At 38.8% G+C, this 22,144-nt stretch overlaps 2 protein-coding genes across 17 annotated transcripts in view; one reads left to right on the top strand and one right to left on the bottom strand.

The window, feature by feature from the left end:
* MBNL1 (muscleblind like splicing regulator 1) overlaps positions 1-22,144 on the top strand; it is a 210,024-nt gene that overhangs the window by 16,933 nt on the left and 170,947 nt on the right. For 9 of the 16 annotated variants that reach the window (XM_020882161.2, XM_070466569.1, XM_070466570.1 and 6 more), the window contains exon 2: positions 3,692-3,737. The exons of 2 other annotated variants lie outside the window; for them this stretch is intronic. The gene's annotated coding sequence lies outside the window, so the exon portion shown is untranslated. Of the gene's footprint in view, positions 1-3,691; positions 3,738-6,779; positions 6,872-7,838; positions 7,974-22,144 lie in introns of those variants that run through there. 5 more of the 16 variants (XM_070466571.1, XM_020882053.2, XM_020882175.2 and 2 more) reach the window with 3 other exon arrangements.
* LOC139034772 (uncharacterized) lies at positions 149-6,743 on the bottom strand. Its single transcript, XM_070466573.1, has 2 exons — positions 6,273-6,743; positions 149-1,225 (listed from the first exon to the last, which is right to left on the bottom strand). Exons 1-2 carry the CDS (start codon positions 6,741-6,743, stop codon positions 1,154-1,156), a joined length of 543 nt encoding a protein of 180 aa, XP_070322674.1. The 3' UTR covers positions 149-1,153.

The raw sequence follows: 22,144 nt of genomic DNA, 5'->3' as shown, positions 1-22,144 counted from the left end.
GTGGAATATCATAGTAACCAAAAGAAAGGAACTTCAGAAATAAATGAGTAGATAGATACAGTGGGCATCTAGAAAAAGAAAAATCAATCTTGCTATTGATGTTTAATTGTTTTTTTTGCATTTAGGAACAAATAATGCAATGGCCACATTTTCTCCAGATGCTTTTATTCTACATGGAACAGAATTAAAATGTAGAAATATTTGGATTACAGTCCATGAGATAAGTACAGTGTAACATTGGCACTGTTAGATCTAATAGATACTATTTTAAAATGATTGCAAGAGGATTCTCTGCTTACCCACAGTACTTCATTTTATGAGATGGTAGAAAATATTTCATAATATTACACTAATTATATAAGTATATACTTATATAATAAGTATATATTATATACTAAATTATAACATAGTATAGGTAATGTGTCCACTTTGACATTCTGGCTACCAGTTTCATACTTATTTTTATAACTTTTTTATTTATTAAAAGACCATTATTATATATTTTCTTTTCCCTAATGACAGTTTGTATTAGGAGACATGTATATCCCAAACAGAGTGTATAGAAGTACAATACACCTTAGACACCTGACTTCAGGATCTGGGATGTAGGCTCAGAAATGCTGCACTATGGGACAGGAGGCTTGACCCTCTGCTAACTATGAGGTTTTGGTCAAGGGTCAGTTCTCCAGTCTTTGTTACCTTATATGATAACTGAGGATTATAATGAATGTGAATGACATGGGAGATATTGCTTTATAAAGTTATATGATGAGGTGAAGTGGGGAAAAAGGAGAGCACAAAATTGCATTTGTAACACAATATCAACTGTTTTAAAAAATGTGTTGAGGAAAACCTGGAAAGAAATAAACTGCAATAGTAACAGTAACAATTTCTGGGAACTGGAATCACTGCTGATTTTATGAAAATGTTCTGTCTTCAGTAATTTTGAGTTTTCTATCCTGTGTTTACTTTAGGGCAGTAAATCCCCCCCACCCTCTCTCATACACACACACACATTTCACTTCCCTCAAGGCCTGGAGGTGGCCATCTTATGGATCCTCTTCAGCTCTGCAATGGAGGATGCTGATGATGACTGCATCTCACTGCTATGGACCCTCAAATCACTTTCTCTCAGGTCTTCAGCCATTCGCTGTCATTGCCGTTCTGGCCACAGCCCACTCTCTTGACTTGCTTTCATTCTCAGCAGCGGTGTATTTCCTGCATTCTGTTTTGAGATTAGACTATCAGCCTTCTGCACGTAGCAGTCAAGTGTAATCTAGTCATCTTCATGAAAAGCAAATCCCGATCCTCTGCCAGTTATACCCACACCCCCACCTCTAACATAACCAAACACGTCACTGGTTCCTGCTGACCAAAATCATCAGGATTGTAGCTGTGCATCATGAGTGTGACTAATCTTACTAAGATTCATCAGTTCTCTCACTGGACTCTAAGCTCTTTGAAGTTAGGCATCCCATTAGTTATTAAAGATTTTTTTTTAATGTGGACCATTTTTAAAGTCTTTATTGAATTTCTTACAATATTACTTGTTTTATGCTTTGGCTTTTTGGCCATAATGCATGTGGGAGCTTAGCTCCCTGACCAGGGACTGAATCTGCCCCCCCTGCATTGGAAGGTGAAGTCTTAACCGCTGGGCCACCAGGGAACTCCTGCCCATCGGATTTCATGGACCATTGGATTTCCAGCCCTAACATGCGCTGGAGATTCAAGTGCTAGGCCTGCAGTTCCCACTGCTTTGAATGATTTTTTCCCAGATAGTTTTCACTGTCTTGAGGACTATGCCTACTTATCATCTCAACCCTTGAGCACTTGTCCTGTGTAACACACAACCTCCCCTCCTTATCCCCTCAGCCTGCTATCTTTCACTTCGTGTACTTACCTCCATCTGAAATTGCCTCAGAGGTTTATTTGTTCCTTTATTTTTTGTTCACTGCCTGTCTCCTTCTAGCAGACTGTAAACTCCCTGAAGGAAGTGATTGGGCTGTGTTCATTTCTGTAACCACACTACCTAGAACAGGACTTAGCACAGTGGATGCTCCATGAACATTTGAACAGGGGCATTGTGTGAAAATGCTTTCTGTTATGGAAAGAAGGGAGGAAGAATGGAAAAATGGAAAGGGATAAAAGAAAAGAGAAAGAAGGAAGAAAGAGAGGAGGAAAGAAGTATACTCCTCAAAATCTAATGTGGCCCCTCTTCACATTAGACTTCGGGAGCAGTTTTGCCTGTATGAGAGCTCAGTTGAGCTCAGAGCCTCATATATGAGGCAACTATGTATTGCCTCAGTGTCTTTAAGAAGAAATGATGAAAATAAATGGCCTGAGTCAGGAGACATTGATGCTAGTTCTTCTCTGACATTGTTCCAACTTACTTATACAAGGCTCTCTGGTCTAATAAGGGAGAAGGACTAGATAAGTCTCCAGTGTTCTATTCTCTACTATAATTCTGTGGTTCTAAACCTTTAATTCTGAGATGAATTTGTTTTCTAATTCTTTTTTTCTGTATGCCAAAATAATTATAATGAAGATTTAGATTCAAGTTTTAGGTAAAATAGTCTAATTGAAAAATGCACAATTGGTTCATGCCTACCCAGGGATGCCAAAAAATGCACAATAAAATTAATATTTTAACTCAGTTTTAATATTTATATACATTGTAAGACAAGTACATTGAATTTATATAATGTTTTCACATTTATGTGATTTGTATATTAAGTGGTATATATGTAATATATATAATATGTCCTATTACATAACATACTATATATACACACATATATATAATAGAATATATATATTATTAATATTTAAATACTAGGTATGATTTTAAAAACTTATATGTGAAATATATAAAAGTTCTAAACTAAATTTAGGTAAACTAAATTCATATAATTCTATCAAATATTAATATATTTATTCAGATACCTAAACAGGTTAGAATCCAGGCTACAGAAAATGCTTCAACCCTCTTCCCTGCTGTAAAACTGAATGGAGATACATTTAATGCATATACTTAAAATGGATTCGCCATATGGGAGTGTTTCCAATTCTTCATTGCCTTCCAGCAGCTTCTCTTAACCATCTATATTTAAACATGGGTTAAAAATCACGGCGCCCGAATTTGAGTCTTAGTTTTGACACTATCTTCCAATGGATTATTTTTACTTCAGAATAATACAAACAGCATTCCTAGATCTGTAATTCAAGACCTTTTCATATTTCAAGTTTAAAGAGCTTACCTTCTAAGGGTATTTTTATTTAGATATGAGTTGAGGGGAGCAATGCAGGAAAAGCAAATAATATTTAGATGGTTGTGAGAGCTTACTGAGCTATATAAATGTAGTGTGCATGACAAGAAATATACAATTTGTACACACACATTTACACAATGCTGTAGAGACTCCCACTTGAATGAAAAAGATAAATGCTTCCGTTTCCTTTATCTATTTTATTGGTAAACCAGGTAGTTGATGTTATCTCTAAAAACCATATTCCTTAACTGTATTTCTACTGGGATTCATTGGTATAATTAAAACTTGAATGGTCTGAAATATTTCAGAAAACTGCAGTGAAAATTCTTTCCTTTATCTTAACATGTAGTTTTATTTCATATAAAATTGTTCTCTGTAATTTCCCTCTCCACCCACAAATGACATTCTTTTTATACTTATAGATGCACTCACTCATGAGCCTATGGACTATAACTACACTTCATAGAGGTAAGAGAAACCATAATGCTATGCTAGCACTGAGGGAATAAGATTGGTATTCTAAACGGGGAACTATTTACTTTTTATTACTATAATGATTTTTTAATAATTTTCTCAATTTGAAATGTGGTTAGCATGCCACTGGTAGTGAAAGCTGGTAATGTGATTTAATATTTTCAACATATGATCTGGTGTTTGCTATAGTGCTTCGAAATGTTAAATGTCATTATTCATGTTATGGTATTATCAACGACAATAAATTAAGCTAAACCAGTGGTAATGAAGTTTTATATCACAATTTATTTGGACTCACTTTGGAGTCCTAGGTTGACCACTGCTTTGTATGAGTTTTCTCAGGCACCCTTTTCCTTTACTAGTGTGAATAACATTTTCTTCCTCTTCTTTGTCATTTACTAGGATGTTTATTCTCCTGTTCCTAACGTTCAAGGGTCTTTCTTGTATTTCTTTGTATTCTGTGCAGTGGAGCAGAAAATTTGTCTCAGTTTCAATTTCTCTTTTGTTCCCAGAACTTCCCCCTCCTCCAGTGTTGAAGTGGAAAAACAGTTTCCCCTCTTGCACCATACACAGGTTCAAAGTCTTGTTTTTCATCATGTTGCTCCAAACAGCAAATTTTCTAACCCACATGAAAAAAAGAACACCAAAGCTCTGACTTGGAAGTCTGCAAGGGTCTGAGAACAATTGAAAAGAAGTTCCTACAACTGGGATTAGCCCTTAGCGGTTCACTGGTCATTCTGAGGAGAGGCGTGTGGAAGCCGACAGGGCCTCCAACCTGCTCGCACATGCATAGGTGGCCCAGCTCTGAAGGCAGTCTCTGTTGCCATGGAGAATGGAGGCAAAATTAAAAAGCAAGTAGCGAACAATCCAGTAGGCTAAGCCAGGGACTTGGGAGTCTCCCAAGGCTCCTCCCTTCCTCATTCCCTGCATGAGTCATTTTTCCAGTCTGTCCACACCCATTCACCCTTCTTCCATCAGCCTCCACCCCACACTCCCAATCACTCTCCAAGCTGCTGCCACAGGATCCTTCTGAAATACAAGTCCAAATTCTACCTATCTCTTTGCTGATTAAACTCATCTGGATTATCACAGCTTTCAGAGTAAAGGAGTCTCCTTGGGTGAACACAGCCTACTTTTAACTCACTTGCTGCCACTCTCCTACAAGCACCCAACTCACTTCTAACCCCAAGACTAGCAGTTCCATTGTATTTGCCAGGCTCTTTTCCCACAGAACCCGGATTCACCTCTCTATTCATCTTGATAATTTCTATACCCCTTTTAAGGCACCTGTTAAAACAACCCTTCCAGGAAGCCTTCTTGACTCTACTCGAAAGCACCTTGGTCTTGCCTCCCATCATTTTAGCATTTATCCTTCAGCCAGAATTAGTTTGTCTTCTCCCCAGTCTCTTCCCTAGTAGAGGTATTATTCTTGAGGGGAGGGACTCTATGTTATTATCCATTCCCGAATCTCTGGCATAGCAGGCTATTGATGTAGTTGTTGAAATGGATGCTATATTAGGAGAAAGGAAGTCCTCATTGCTTGGGGTAGCTCCTAATTGGCAGGTAGAGAATGCCCATCCCTGTCCTTTGAGAAAGTGTCGATTTCCTTTTAAATTTGCTTCCACTGGGTGTGCACTTGGGTACTTTTTCATGATTAATACTGAGAAGCGGCACCATCTAATTAATTAATTTCTTTGTTCTGGAAGGGAGCAGCGCACAATGTTAACTTAGTGTTTTGTGGATGTCGCCAGGGTATAGAAGTCACGTTGTTACCTCTAGAAGTAGTTTTGTACTTCAGCACCGTTCACGATGCTTTTCTTTCTCCTCCTTAAGCTGTCCCCACCATCTTTCAAACAACCTAACAAACCTGTAGAAACATCACATGATAGATAGGTAGCGTTTGCCCCTAAACTGTATTCAAAACATAGAAAAAAGTTTTTTTCATTGTAATCATCGTTGAATAAATTATTCCCTAAATCCTAAGTAAATTCTGCCCCCGAAATCTCTAAAACTTGATCACAATAGTCCAGGATTCTTTCTGTTCAAAGTGAAGGCAAGTTAAATCTCATAACACCCAGTAAATTATGATTTGGGGCTGTGTTTTCTTTTGTTCCAGCAATAATATGCCAGTATTTCAGAAAATGAATATTGTATAACGAAGGAGGAGTCTCTGCTTTCTATGTATCATATAATGCAGAGTTGGGGTGGAAGGGGGCTTTACAGTCCAAACATTATTTACTAAGTAGATGGGAAGCTGGTATGTGAGTATTCGTGCTTGTGTGACAGTTAGTTTTACCGTAGAATTCCAAAACCGTGGACACCCTGTTCCTGGAGAAAGATATACACGGGCAGTCTTGCGGATGTTTTCGCGTCTGTGGGCCATCCAGGTTCGAAATCTGCCTGGTGCATGTTAAGGCGGCCAGCCCCACCAGCTCCTACTGTTGTATGCAGTTTTGGAGACTCACCTTCAGTCTAACCTTGCCGTCGGCCCTACCAAGCCCCATCCACCCGCCGCTTTCAAAAACGAACCTCTGCGTCTGCCCAGCCCGTCTCAAGGATCAGAAAGTGGCAGGGGTGCGTCCCGCGGGCACTGGAGCTCGGAGGCTGCTGCGCTGAACGTGTGAGATGGAACATACCACCGGGAGGCGGCGGGGATGCACCGCGCCAGCGCCGGCTCGCCTCTCCTTTGGCTTTCTGCGCCGATGGGCGAGTGGCAGCCGCCACCCGCGGCGGACGCCTGTTAGCGCGAGGGGCGGCGAGGCGGCGGGGGGCTGAGCCGCCGGGCGGCGGCAAGTCGAGGAGCGTTTTCTTCCCCCATTTTTCCTGCGGCCGCGTGCGTTCCGGGGCTCGCCGAGTCCGCCCAGGGCTTCCTGGTGGGGCTGGGCCGGCGGGGGAGGGGCCGCGCAGCAGCGGCGGAAACCGGAGCCCGGCGATAAGAGGCTGCACCGCGACATGCAACAGCCCTTTCACTGCGGCTGAATGAGTTGTGGCGCTCACCATGCTCCCGTGACCGCGAACTGACAAGTTCAATTTTAAATCGCGGGCCTCTCGGAATCATGACTCCCACAATGCCTCGGGCACTCGCTCGGCCGTCTGGCTGCCTCTGAGGGGGGAGAAAAATGTGAGAGGTAAGTTTCCATTTCCCCCGTTCGCTCGCGCGGCTCGGCTGCCCTGCATTGTTCGCACTCTTTCGGGACTGTGCATGGCTGAAGGAGGAAGTGGAAGGAGGCTGGGGCCGGCGCCCCGCGCCGGCTGGTTTCCGATCACACCCCGTCGCGAGCTAGAGGGACGGCGGGAGGTTGCAGGGGCAGCCCGGCTCCCAGGAGCCCTTCCCCGGGCGCTGCGGGCACTGTCAGCCCCGCCAGCTCCCCACTCGGCAGCCGAAAACAAAGAGAGAGAGACAAGGGGGGAGGGCGGTAAGAGAAACAGGTGCGTGCCAGTGTACTCACAACTTAACGGCCTTTGTCGGGGGAGGGGGAGATGCGAGTCCCATCCGACGCGAGCCTCGGTTTCTCCCTGGAGGTCCCGCATCCCTGTTCCCGAGGCTGCCGTCCAGCCCGGTTTTCATCTGGGCCAAATATGTGCACGCAAAGGTTAATTCTCTGCCTGCTACCCATAAATTACGCATGACATGTTTAGCTGGCCTTCCTTATATGGAGAGTGCTGTATTTCAGTCCAGTTTGCCTTTTGCCAAGTTTTCAGGGCGGAAGACGCCCTGCTTGAGAGGGCTCCTGTTTTTTTTTCTCTCCATCGTTTTGTAGTGCGTCACTCAAAAACTGTAAGAAAAGTAAGTATAGACGCTCTCCGGGTGCAGCCGCAGTTGGTTGATTGAATTGCTTTCCTGAAAGGTTGAAAAGAATGAAAAGTAGTTAGTTCTTGGGTTCTGTTTTTTTCTCTTTTTTTCTTAGACAAAAGCAAGACAAATATGTAACGCGTCCCCTCCCTCCCCTTCTCTCTCTCTTTTTTTAAACGGAGCCGGAATCTGTTATTGGTAGTAATGTGTCATGTGAGAATACTTCGATTCCGGAGCCTGTAAGGCGAGCAGGTATATGGTGGAGTTCATGCTCGCCCGTCTCACAGCACTTCACAGCTGGCGTGGTGGAGCCAGAACCCTAACTGTGTTCTTCAGCCTTCCCGGGCCGGGGGATACGCGGCTGCTGGGAGTCTGTGCTCTATCTCCGAGGAGTGTGCTTCCCTAGGATTAAGACTGAGTAAGAAGCTGCCAGCGAGGTGATTGCCGCTGCCTTTACTTTCTGTATCTACCAGCCCAGGCACAAGCCCAGAGCAAATGGATGGTAAACTCTGCTATACTCGGAGGAATTTCTTAAGCAAATTAATCCATCGAGAGAGAAGTCATAATTAATGCCTTTGGATTTGCAGGCCCTCCGCAATGTGCTTTGAAATACTACACCCGTGGACGCGGTGTTCCTCCCTCCTGGGTTTGAACACAGTGTTTATACACGGAGGGTATTTAGTACGTAACTATTCTATACCAGGCTAAGTGATCCACTCCCTGTTATCTCTTTGGGTTGGTGAGAGCGTTGGTGTTTCTCCCTGTCTTGCTGTTGAGATAAAATATTATCACTGAGACAAGTTAAAATGAAAGTTCAAGGACTGTAAAACTCACCCCTAGGAATACTTAGCTCGATACTTAGAATGGCTCTGATGCAGTGCTCTAGCCAGAGACACCGAATAAAGTTATTTTGTAGCCGGTGAAAACACAATGTTGTCACTTGTATTTTTGCTTTCTTAAAGTTGGTGACAACTGCATCTCAAAACTGTTTTTAAAGAAAGACTCCAGCATTCTGATCTTCATCAGTGTTGCAAGGAGGTGAAAGTTTTTTTTTTTTTTATTACTTAGTGTGTTGTTAGGCCTTCTCTCAAACGATGGAGGTAGCTTTTAGTTTTATTTAATGGGGGGTTTCCTCACAAAAGTGGCCTTTTGTGTTTTAAGGAACAGGTTGGGTCAGCACCAGAAAACCTGTTCATCCAACCGTCTATAATTACAGTGTCACTTAAGATGGAATAATCAGGTTTTATTATGATGAAGAGACTCTGAAAACCTCTCATGTGCCTGGTTTAATTTTTTTTTTTCCTCATGGAACTGAGATAAAATTTGTGTGCAGACACACAACTCGTGTGATACTTTATACAGCCATGCCAACAGACTCCAGAGTGTTTGATGCTTTGAGATATTGCTTGTGTTTACATTTCCACATTTGGGGCAAACTTAGGCTCCAAGTTGAATTCATTAAATTTTGATTCCAACATTCTGTTCTTCCTCTGGGCACAGAATTCCTATGACATGAAACACTGGATTCTGTTCCAGAACAAGAACAGAGTATCCCAAAGTTTCCCCTGGGACGGGGGTGGGGAAGGGAGTGAAATTGTATTTCTGACTGAAGATGAGTGTGTTACTTTGTTATAGAAAATTTCTGATCTTTTTTGTAAACAAAAAAAATTGCCCTTGCATTTATCATTGTTGCCCTACATTAGGCCTGTATTTGATATATCTATTTATGGAAACAGATTAGACTTCCTGCATCTTCTGGCTTTCTGCTTGGTGATGGGAACATGCCGAGGTGAGAGACTATCTCAGATCTTGCTTAGAAGAATCTGAAAAGAATAGGTGATTGGAGTTTGTTGTACTCTGAGGCGTCAGAGTGGCCAGTAGATACGAGGGTCAGGGAAGCAGATGAAGGAAATGAAATACAGTCATTTAAATATTTGGCTCAATAGAAAATCCCAACAGCAATAACAATAACAAAGGATGTTACATAGGGAAATTTTAAAACATGTGAACTTTTAGGCCACAAAGCTTCATGGTTTTGAAATCTAGAATGTGTTATCCAAACAGTAGCCACTGGCCACGTGTGACTGTTGAGCCTTTGAAATGTGGTTACCTGGATTGAGGTTTGTTCTAAGTGGATGTTGAACACTTTGTACAAAGGAAAGGATGTATAAACCTGATAATATTTTTATAGTGATAGTATGCTGCAGTGATAATATTTTGGATAGATTAGTTTCAGTAGAATATGTTGTTAGATTAACTTTACCTGTTTCTTTTCATTTTCTTTTTTTAAAAATATGACTACTTGGGACTTCCCTGGTGGTCCAGGGGTTAGGACTCTGTAGTTACACTGCAGGGCATGGGGGTTTGATCCCTGGTCAGGAAACTGGGATCACACGTGCTTTGCAGCATGGTCAAAAAAAAAAAAAAGTAAAAAGAAAATATGGCTACTAGAAACTTACAGTAACAGATGTAGCATGCATTGTATTTCTAGTGGACAGAGCTATTCTAGAATAAAGCAAGGAAGCGGTATTCTGGGGAAAGCCTAATAGAATTTACTGGTCAAAACACAATAAAAGGGACTTTCATTTTCACAGGCTAAAGCAGTTTATTATACATAGGAATACTTCATCTTTCTTATCCATTGTAACTAAAATTTGAGAAAACACACCACATAACATCTATTTTTATTTCCTCAAAACTACTGTTTAGTTTAGAGATTTAATGGTGAGGTAGTAATAGCAGAGAAAAGGCTTATAATTAGGGGATGAGTCTTAACACCTCTCAAAGGCCAGAATAGAGTATGATTGCTAGTTAGAAACATTTTAGAGACTCTATAGTTATCATTGTCCCGAAGTTACCAAACACAAACGAGTCACTGAAATTTATTTTAAAATAGGGTTTTCAGTAAATAGCAATTATCTTTGAATGCTTAATATATATTTTCCTTTGCTATGACTCTCCTTCCTTAGAAAATAAAAACACCCAATAAATCTGAACAACTCCTGACCGTATGTTAATCAAAGATTAATAAATTCACAAGAAGGAAAGACTTTCACCTGTAGGGAAGTGGAAGTTGTTTTGAATACTAGGGAAGGTAAGAATACAATTCTTTGGTAATGTTTGGGCTTTGAAGAATTCCTATACACGGAGACATTGTCTTTATAATTTGAACACATTCTTTGGAAAGCATCTGACTGGTAAACAAAGCACAGTGGCGTTGGTCCTGGAAACGTTCCTCTCAGATATTCTCATGACTGAAGTACATTTTGTCATGCACAGGGTGTGTGACACTGAAAAAAGTATATCCATATAACATAAGCATACTTTTATTTACTTGAAGGATACTAAATCTATGAGACAGGTTGGAGCCTATGGATTCTTCCTTGCCGGGGGAGAGGGGGCAAATTTTATGGAGACTCTCAGAAAAGTTAGCTCCCAGCTTGGGGCCATCTTGAATCTATCTCCCACCACAAGAAGCATAACTGCCAGTACTGTCAATGCATGTGGAGCCTTCGGGGAACAATGATCCCCATTAACTTCGTAGATCGTTTCTGATGAGTCATGGAGCAGAGTCACTAATGCTTGGAGAATTATTGATTGCAAAGCAGAGGATTTAAGAAGAGCTATTGACATAGGGCACTAAAAGTCTCTAGGCATATTTTGTATTTTTAGAGTTGATGTAGGGAACTTGGGATTTATGTCGTGCTTTCATATTATAAAAAAAATATGCATTTATATAAGCATTACAGCTATATCCTTGAAAAAACCCTTAACAAATAATGAGGTAATAGCTTTCTGCATAGTATTATTAGTCTTTTAATGATTTCATTACGTTTCTTTCAGATAACTACTCATGTTTTCTAAAAGGCATCTTATTACCTTCCTATGACATATAAAAATGAAAAACCTTTGAAGGATATATGTTACAGTATGAGCATTATGTATTTGTTACTTTTCCCACTATTTTTGAGATCTAATCCTCAGTTTCTGTGATGATCCTTTGTTAAAGAGTTCAGGATATGTTAACCTCAAGATGAAGTGCAGCCATGTTGGATAGAGTGGAAAATTACCTTCCCACTGTGATCAATTATTTTTTAAAAAGTAAAGATGTTTCTGAAATAAGTGTCATGCTTCAAATAGTGTATATGCTCTAAAAGAAAAACTGTCATCTCTTTGGATAATTGTTTTAAGAAATTGATAGTTGCATCTTTAAATACCCAAAGAGGTGAATAATAGCTAATAAGGTAAATAGTCCCATCAAGTGTGGGTACAATTTGTGTGTGAGTATATATATATATGAATATAAAACTTTTCCCAAGGCAATGCCAATTTATTCAGATCATCTAGATATTAAGTAACATAATGTTATGAAAAAGGATTGTAGTAAATACTATGTAATCCAAAGGCTGATGTCCATGTATATATCAACTCCATTCCAGTCCCTCTCTAGCTGAGTTGGCAAAATGGTATTTCTTCTCCAAAGGATTCTTAAAAAAATCTATCTTGACTCTGGACCTTTACTATATTTTCTGCTTTTAAAATAGTTGAACTATTATTTAATCCATAGTTCATGTCATTACGAGTGGACTTGTTTTAAAGAGCTCACAAAAAAAAAAAAAAGAGCTCACAAGATTCTAGGATTGTGGGAACACATTTAATCACATGAAATAAACATTACATGCTGATTTGAGATATTTTATTTTGTAAAGTTGATTCATGGGAAAATATATATTGTGGAAAAAATAGCAAGCTAGGTTCAGTGAGCTCTGCCAAACTTAATCAAGATACACCTTGTCCTCAAAGAGGTGGCAGTCTTGTAGCGGAAGTTAAGAGTTTTGAAAATAACTGTAAAGTGGAAACTGATATTTCATAAACGGTGGCTAGGTAACATTGTATGGAAGTTGAGATAAGGAAAGGTACATTTTACTGTAGCTCTGACCAACATGTGTAATAAATATAACAGCTCTAATGCATAAATAGTGGAAAACAAAAAAAATTCTTTATTTTTTGATATTATAGAAATATTATCCTGTTAAAGCAGCATTAATTATATCTATTCAGTGATGTTTTCATATTATCATGTGTTTATATTTAATATCCAGGCATGATTTTTATACATATTCTAGTTCATTTATTCAGTTCATTTTGCTGGTAGAAATGTATATTTCTCAAACGTCCAATAGTAAAATATTGATAGCTTTGGCATTAGCACTACTGTTAAATACCATAAAATACCAGTTTTTGAAGCTACCAAATAATTACAGATGTACCAGAAAACCAAAGTGGGTAACTGGGGTAAACAGTGCATAGAAAATTTGTTCAAGGGAAAAGCTAGGTTAAAAGTAAACTGATAGGGAACTCCCTGGTGGTCCAGTGGCTAAGACTCTGCGCTCCTGATGCAGGGGGGCTGGGTTTGATCCCTGGTTAGGGAACTAGATCCCACATGCCACAACTAAGACTCTATGTAGCCAAATAAATAAAAATAAATGTTTAAAAAAAAAAGTAAATTGATAATTACAAGGTCATTTGCTAAAAAAAAAAAAAAAAATCTATATATTAAAGTTAAGCAGTGAAAATATTACTAAAATGTACCAAAAAAGAAGTGATTTCATTTAGGTAAAGAGAATGTTTTATACTGGATGAAGAGCAATGAGAGAAATATATATTAGCAAGGAGATTTTAATCAGACACAGCCAGAGTATCCAATTTAATGTGACATTGAATAGGAAAGTGAAGAAATAAAAACAAGATATAGATGATGATTTCAGGCACTGGTAGAAGTGTCACAATTGTGAATATACTTTTGTGGGTTTTTAAAAGTAGTTCATAAATATTTTAAGTATGTGGTTGTAGAAGACGTGGTAACATTGTGTATACTTAACTGTACTCAAAATTCCTCCTTACTAACATTTGTCTACAATGATTATAACTGAATAGACTCTTCTAGAAAATTGGAAAAAGTGTGGCAACAATAGTATATGCAGTGGGAGTGTGAGGAAATCGAAATGGTGAAAGACTTTACAGCTTAATAGTCAAAACACGTCAAAAGCAGGATAAATAAGAAGAATGCCAAATGAGGCATTAAGAAGTCCATATTCATATTTAGAACATCATTAAAGATACTTTTTGAACTTAAAACTTACAAACTATTCACGGCTTATTGTATCTAGAAAATTTAAAATTTAATCAAGGCAAATATCCAGCAATCTGTTTATCAGCGTTGTTGATCATAGTAGTAATGATAGGTTAACATTTTGTTTCTGTCTTATCTGATTACAAGAAGAGAATTACCTTTACAGTGACCTTTTAGCCCTCTATGTGGATGGCTCCCCTGATGCTAGTAGAAAGACAGTCTGGGATGGGATGGTGATAATCAAGGTGACCACAGATACAACAGGAGGGCAGATGGCCTGCTGGGGGGAGAGTTGGTGGGAAAAGCTCTGCACCATTAAGTGACTTTGCCATTCAGCATGCTCCTAACAGAGACTCCTTCACCGATATTTCTGTTTACTAAATTTTAGTTTAAAAAAGCCATCCTATGAAATGATAATGTCAAGTTTCTGTGAGCACTGTATCTGCGTTTGTTTTGAAAGTCCAGTGTTTGTTGCAGTGCAGGTAGATCGACAAAAATGGAGCCCATTTGGGGTGCGTGTTTTGAAAAGTGAGGCACTTTATAAATATAAGAGGTGATACTGATGTTATTATTATCCTTGACAAGCTATTATATTTTTATATATTTATTACACTTTGTCTATGTCTTGAAAGGAGTAATAGACTTGGGAGATGGGGCACAAAAATCTCACAGTGTATGGATTTTATTTTACCAAACCAGATGTGACTAGGTACGTGGACTGGGAAAAAGCATTCACTCTTTCTGTTGTTTAATTTCTACATCTGCAAAATTATGAGCATGTAAATAATTGTTAATAATATAAGTGCCATTTGCTATACATTTCTTTATAAAATATCTCATTTAATCTTTGTGACAGATGTAAATGCCCCTTTTGACTTTTAAAGTTGATTAGCATGACTGGTAAACACTTTTTGTCATTTTCAGAGTTGTGAGCCTTTTTTTTTTTTAACTCCCAATTCCATATTTTTAACCTTTTTTTGGTCTTGCTTGCCATCATTACAAAGAATGGTGATGAGGATAATAGCTTTAACAACACTCACTGATGTCTTGGACTGCTTACTTTGTGCCAGGGTAAGGTGTGTGAATTACTTTACATACGCCTCAGAACAGCCCTTTGAGATGGATACTGTCTCAGGTTCACAGGGAAAACTGAGGCACGGAGTTAATTGCACATGGTTTCTTAACTAGGTGGTGGCCCCACAGGGAGTTGAACCAGGGTAGTCCAGTTCTAGAATTGTCAAAGAATAAAAACAAAATTTAAAAAGATACTTGGGTACTGATAGGAGATTGAGACCGTAGACATGTGGATTGATCCCCAAGAGTAACTCTTGCTACAGCACTTGAGGAGACTCCAGAAGAATGGAGTTAGGATAGGAAGATAGGAAGTTAAGAGGAGAGAGATAAAGGGCCTGGGGAGGGGCAGTTAATAGGTAGAAGAAAGAAGGAGTCAGTGGAGAAAGGGCGTTTGGGCCCCACTCTGGAGGACACGGAGGACCAGGTAGGAAGTTCAGGGCACAGTGGAAACACCAGGAGACATTTACTTTAGCAAGTAATCTCCAGGTGTTGTGTTTTAGTGACATTTTCTAGAGGGAGAGGAGGACATACAAAGGATGAAATGGAAGTTGTTGGCTAGAGATGAGGGACTGGAGAAGGACAGTAACAAGGTAATGAAGGGACTCGTGTTCTGGGGAGAAAGTCACAGGCTTCAGGTCCACAGGATGTAGCCTCTAATTAGCTGTGGATGTCAAAGGTGACGGGAGGTATTAAAAATGATTTAAAGAGTATGGTAAGAATTTTTTAAACTTTTCATCCAAAATCCCTTATTTAAAACTTTGTTAATGTTATCCCTGTTCATCATATTGTTTCTTGTGAGCTCTTTTCATATAAAGAACTGTATTTTAACATCAGAGAAAAACACTTAAAATTATATTTTATCCGGGACTGTAACTTGGTTAGGTGGAAGATACCTGTTACATTCTTAAAAACAGTTCATTTCTGTGTCAAGCTCCTTTAAAACACAGGATCCAGTCAATTAAAGAATGGTATTTAAATTCTTTATCCCAAATTGGTCATTCTAAAGTAAGCGTCATTTCATCTCAGGGGTATGTTGTTTGCTGGGAAATGTCTTATTGACGGCTAAGCAGTTCTGGTCCCTTTAAAGTTCATGCAGAATGCTGGTGTAAATGATCCCCAGTGATAAACCAGGTGGCAGATAGATACATGATAAAACAAGTTTGCAATGTGCTCAATGTGGCTGACATTTATACTTCTCAGACCTTGCTATTTTAGGGAAGGTATCAATGATACTCTTTTTCCTGGAAATAAAGATCCTTAATAATCAGACACCCTTATAAACAGAATGATTTACATATGGAAATAAATAAGCAGTTGCATTGAGTTAGCAGTTACCTGGAGTTGGGAGGATAGTTATATTTCAAACAGAATAGAAAGCTTTACAGGAGTATTCATAGGCCTTTTTATATAAGGCACTTACGTGCTTTTTACAAGTAAGTGACTTAAGAGTTTAAGTTGAGCATGTCAGAGCAATGTCTGTATTTAATATACATAGAGAAATTCTCATGAAATCAAGAGTTTTCAAGAAAAAGATTGCATTTATAAATGCTTAACACTTTATTTAGTCTGTGTCCACAGAAAATAATTTTTAAATTGCACTGTGTATGTCTTTAAATATAACATGTAGAGCTAGAGAAAATAATGTTAATAGTGTTTCCATTTTGCCTTTTGTTTATATGCCTTTTAGTATTATGTGAAAACCACACTTAGAATGTGTCTTTTTCTATTATTAGACTTTTTTTTTTTTGCCCCATCTGGTTTTGGCTGTGTGCTATAAAGATCTGGTAAAAATCTATTTTTGTTGAATTATTAGATAATGCTTAGAAAATGTTCATTTCAAAGTAAATAAGATTAAATAGTACTAAGATTAGAAATTATTCTTTGCCTTCCCAATTCATGAGCCAATCTTAACTAGTAAATTTACTCCAAATTATTTTGAGCTGTTATTTGAATTTCTTTGTTCAAAAAGTTCAGGAAAAGCTGCATTGTCAACTTAGTGGTGTTCAAATAAGGCAACTGGTCTTAAATAACTGGTCTTACATACCCCATCCAGAAGACTTGGAAAGATTGGATGAGCACAGCAGAAGTGAACAGCTGGGAATACAAGCAGATTTTTAACCCAGCTGTAGAACCTCTCTGAGATATTTCCAAATAGGACCTTTCTGAAAATTAATTAGAAATATCCAGAACAATAGTGGAGATTATTGAAAAAAAATGAATTCTGCGTAATTCTTTCAGAAGGACCACATCTACCGAAAATTGCACATGGGAAATGACTCTCCCAGAGAAATATATTAATGGTTTGAGGACTGGATTTTAAAAGTAAACATTGTTTTGGAAGCAGTTAATATAGAGACTATTGTGTCTGTTTCTCAGTAATGGATTAAAGTTTACTCTGTGCTGAGGTCTTTTCACTTGAAAAGCTGTTTTTCTATGTTAATAATAAGGCAATATAGGGAAATCACTCTTTATGTTCCGCTAAATAATCAATTAACAAACATTTGCTGAGCACCTATTAGAAGTAAAGGATTATAGTAGGTCAGGAGAGAAGGTCCCAAAGGAGAATTACATAGTTTTTATTCTTCTTTGACATATAATTGAGTTGGGGAGAAAGACATGAGAAGTTAACAGTACAATCAGCATTGACACTATACAATTGAATACCAAAGGAGGAAATTAAAAGAGGGAAGTCTTTGCGGAACTGAGCAGTTAGGATTTCTTCTGTGGAGGAGGACTCCTGACATAGGCTGAAGATTAAGCAATCTTTTCAAAAAATGGAGGGAAAAGGTGTGAAGAGAATGAGGCTAGCTTCCATATTTGAGCATCTTCTGTGTGTGAGATGGTCTTTCCATGAAAAGAACCAGCTCACAGTGCTGTATAGTTAGGGAAGAGACTTGGGTGGGAGGAGCCACCGTCCTCTCGATAGAGGTGAGGAAACTAGGGCTCAGAAAGGTTAACTTAGATGCCAAACTTCACACAGCCTGATGAGTAGCTGAAATGAAGCCAGGTCTTTCTTCACTTCTGAACGACCATTCTGTCTCCCCTTTATGATTCTGCTAGAATGAATGTGGTATAGTTATGATACAGTAATTTTAAACTTCACCCATAGAATTGACATGACTCAGGAAGGTATAAATTTAATTTAAAAGGATGGCTAATACATTTCGTTCTTTTGCTTTGACGTTGGATTATTAATACAAATGGCATAGAGTTTGCCAACTGTTTGTAATCATTGCTTTTTAGGTTTATAAAAAACAAAGCAAAGCAAAACACACCAGGCCTCCTCTCTTTAGCAGATGTGGTAAAGGCATGCAGTAGGGTGACCCATTATAACATTGCATTTGGGCCATCTGGGATCCTCCCAGAGGAAGCTTTGCAAAGATAATGTACTTTCACACCAGTAACATGATGCCATAAAATTTTCACCAAGAAGTGATAGGCCTAGCTCCAGAGTACATGCTAAATTTGTTTATCAAGCTGAAACTCTAATACTTTGGTCACCTGATGTGAAGAGCCGACTCATTGGAAAAGACCCTGATGCTGGGAAGGATTGAGGGCAGGAGGAGAAGGGGATGGCAGGATGAGACGGTTGGATGGCATCGCCGACTCAGTGGACATGAGTTTGAGCAAACTTCAGGAGATAGTGAAGGACAGGGAAGCCGAGTGTGCTGCAGTCCATGGGGTCCCAAAGAGTCAGACACGACTGAGCGACTGAACAACAAGATGGGCATTTTATATTTTCATGTTGCATCATCTTCACACACTAATCTGTGCTCTCTGTCCCTCTGTGGCAGAACTTATGACATTAAAAAAAGGTAAATGATTAATTGAAGACCTGTTCTCTTGGAGCTAGTCACTTGGTAAAAAAAATTCCTTTCTTCATGAGCTATTTTGAATATACACCAAATAAAATTATGTATTGTTTAGAGAAGGAACGTGAAAGAACTGTATGCTATTGCTTTTGGCCCCAAAGGAAAGCACTTATATTAGAAAATGTTTATTGAGTGTAGTTGTACATGTGCCATCTCTCATGCCTGATCCACCTATCAGAGGATAAAGACGTGAGTAAGGTATATCCTCTTCTCGGAGTAGTTTCAGTGTAGTGATGGAAATGTTCACAAGTAATGTACGGGCAAAACAAAGTGGGCATGGAGGAGCCAAGAATAGGCTGCTTGTGGGCAGAGTGTGGAATTTGCCTAAAACCATCTAGTAGACACATTAACTCTTTACATGCTTTGTATATTAAAGAGAAGACAAAAAAATCAAATCATAGTTTGTTAAAATTACATGATTCAGTGCTTAAGCTATTTTTCTTTCTGTTTAAGTATTTGATAAATAAGCGTGACCTAAGTGTAGGGTAGACAGATGACCAGACAGAAGAGATTAATTTATTTCAGTTGTCGGCATTTTTATAGAAAGGTGGGGACATTTAATTCGTCTGAAGCTTCTTCATACTAACTCCTGATTAGGAGGTGAAGGCACTCAGTATTGACCTTCAGGTTTCAGAGGCTGATGCTTTTGTGTTAACAGAAAAAAAAAAAAAAATCCTTAAGAGAGAGATATGCTTTAGGTGTTAACTGATTTAACTTTAGTGACAGAAGGTTTTAGATAGATTGAGACTTTTTTTCCCTCTGGCTTTTCTTCATGTGCAGAAAATAAAGCTGTATTTTGTAGGCTAGCTTCCGAACTCTCAAATGGTGAAAGTGCAACTGTGCTTGGGTTCTAGAAGGCCCCATCCAGCTGTGACATGTTTGTTACTTGTTTTCAAGATTGTTCTGTGTTCTAGGTTAGAAACCAGGATTTTTATTCTGTGGCTTGCCATTCTTCATTTGCAGTCATACACATTTATTTAAAGCCCCCTGCCGAAAAAGCTCCGTGAAAAGATTTTTGGCTGAAATTTTCAAGAGAAATTAGAGATACGGGTTCTGCTTTTCTGAAGTTTATGGCCCAAAGGAAAAGCTCCTTCCATTGCAAAATAATGAAAACACAACAAGAACTACAAAAGACCAGACCTTGAAGCAGTTATAATAATTAGGAAAATAGCTTCTTATTCCGTAGGCGCTTATTCATTTACTTCTGTGACTGTACGGAGTTGTGGCACAGCACTGTGAGATTTATGCACGGCTGGCTGGCTGTGGTTCACAGGTGAGAAAATGGAGGCTCAGCAAGGCTCAGGTCATATAACTTGCCCAGGGGCCGTGTAGTAAGGTACTGTGTGTGCTGAGGTGTCAACCCAGTTCTGCTGTCGGTTTGTCTGACTGTTTGCATCAAGATGGCATAGCTGGCGTCAACAGCACTCACAGCAGTGTGCACTTGAGGCCCAGCCCAGGTTAGTTCTGCAGAGACGTAATGAAGGAGGCAGGATGTGAAAGGCGGGTTTTGAATCATTGTGGTCATAACACAGCAGAGACCAGGGAGTGGACTCTGACGTCTCCCTGGCCTGGAAAGGAGGGCAGTATCGGATGGCCTAATCTGCCGGGCTGGCTTGCTCAGTATTAGTTCTACTCACACCTAATACCCTCTGCTCCAGCACTTGCCAAGATCAGCAAAATCTACTTTTAGACACAAAATCATTACCACCTGTGAGTTTCAGGTGTCACTTCTGGATGACATAGCATTCTGCCAATTGCTCCTGTGGATGGTTTGAAGTGGCGCAGTTTGCGAAGTGTCTTGAGTCCACAGAGCAGTGTTGCAAATGCTCTTATAATTTAGCCAGCTACATTATTGAAGGCATTAGGGCAGTTCAGTTCATTTCTCCCATCATTTAAAAATAGAAATCTGTTACCAACATTAAAATAAACATTTCACTGAGAATGGGTATTCACTTGGAGATTTCGGATGAACTTTTCTCACTTCCCCCGTCTCTAGCAGAGTAATTAGAATATGTCTGTGAGTGTGTGATGTGTACAGATACATATGTTATATCCTATTTACATGTATATTCCATAAAGGACTATGAAGTAAGTAGTCCATAGGTTATAGCTGAAAATGAAACAGTAAATTCATGAAACTAAAGGATGCATTCACCAATAGGGTCACCAAGTTTGTTCTGAAGTATATTTGATTAAAGGCAAAAGAAGAGAATGGCAGAGGATGAGACAGTTATATAGATCACCAGCTCAATGGACATGAACTTGAGCAAACTCCAGGTGATAGTGGAGGACAGGGAAGCCTGGCTTGCTGCAGTCCCTGGGGTCGCAAAGACTCAGGCGTGACTTAGCAACTGAACAATAGCAACCACACAACATCATTGTGTGGTTCTTTGCACTGATTTTAAGTAGGATTTGTGAAAATACAGTATGCCAAAGACAAAACAAAAGATACCCTAATATACATGTGTAAATCTAAATTTATTATTACTAATAGTTATTAAGGCTTGAGATCAAATAATTGATAGATATTGTTCTTAAGAATCCTAGTCCCTCTGCCTTAGTGAATTGATTTCTATTGCTTTTTTCCTCCACTGGTGTTAGACTTTATCCTGTTTGCACAGTAACAATTTCCTGTTGGTAAATGACCTGGCATTAATGGATTTTAAAAATATTTTCCCTTCATGTACCAGGAATTCTCGGGCATATTTTTTAAGATAAATATTCTATGCTAATATACTAATTTTTTGGCAAGAAAATTAGCACCTATATTTCAGTTCAATAGTTCTGTGATAAATGAAGTGTAATTAAACATTCAGATTCTGCAGCATGCACTTAAATATTAATTTGGATTCTTTTATGTTTTAGGCACTGTGCTAGGCATTGAATACATAATGGTTAACATAAACAGATGCAATTATAAAAGTGCAATTATAAAATTTAGACATCTCTCAAATTTCAAATTGGCCATTGCAGAAATAATGACATATTATTATATTTCTTGTTGCCACAGAATTTAAATAATCTTGTTTATGGAATTTAAATAATTTTTTCTGTAATTAAAGAGGTATTATTTGTAGGTGGCAGTAAATGTTTATTTTAAAATCTCTATCAGTGTTAGGCTTACTGTGTATAAGTAAGTGTTCTATTTTCATGTAAGGAAGGTGCCATTTTATGCTTAGAGTGACTGCTTTCCAAGTAAGCAAGAGAAGTAGCATCACAAAGTAAGCAGAAAAGGAAAACTCAGTTTTGAGTGGCAGCACAGTATTGTAGAGTTTAAAAGGTCAGGCTAGTACAGGAGGCTCCAGTTTTGCCACTTAATATCATGCAGAACGTTGTGACAGCCAGGGCTGATACAGCTGAAAATATCCGCAGCCTTGGAAGCCTTGTAAGTTTCAGAAGGTCATTTTGGCATCATAGTAGAACACTGATTCATATGGAAGGTCAAACTGGACAGCCAGGCAGGAAGATAGGTTGCTGAACCCAACAGTTGTAGATTTTAGAATAGTTGTCATCTGCAAAAACTGGGTAT

This window comes from Odocoileus virginianus, chromosome 4 (assembly GCF_023699985.2).
Source record: "Odocoileus virginianus isolate 20LAN1187 ecotype Illinois chromosome 4, Ovbor_1.2, whole genome shotgun sequence".
Taxonomy (NCBI): Eukaryota; Metazoa; Chordata; class Mammalia; order Artiodactyla; family Cervidae; genus Odocoileus; species Odocoileus virginianus.
This window is presented reverse-complemented; position numbering and strand designations above follow the sequence as displayed.

Coding starts and splice junctions, on each gene's coding strand:
- LOC139034772 (XM_070466573.1), bottom strand. CDS start 6,743: ATGGTGAGCGCCACAACTCATTCAGCCGCAGTGAAAGGGCTGTTGCAT. Junction 1,226..6,272: donor CGGGCTGGGCAGACGCAGAG/GTTCGTTTTTGA, acceptor ATCTCAAAACAG/AATGCAGGAAATACACCGCT.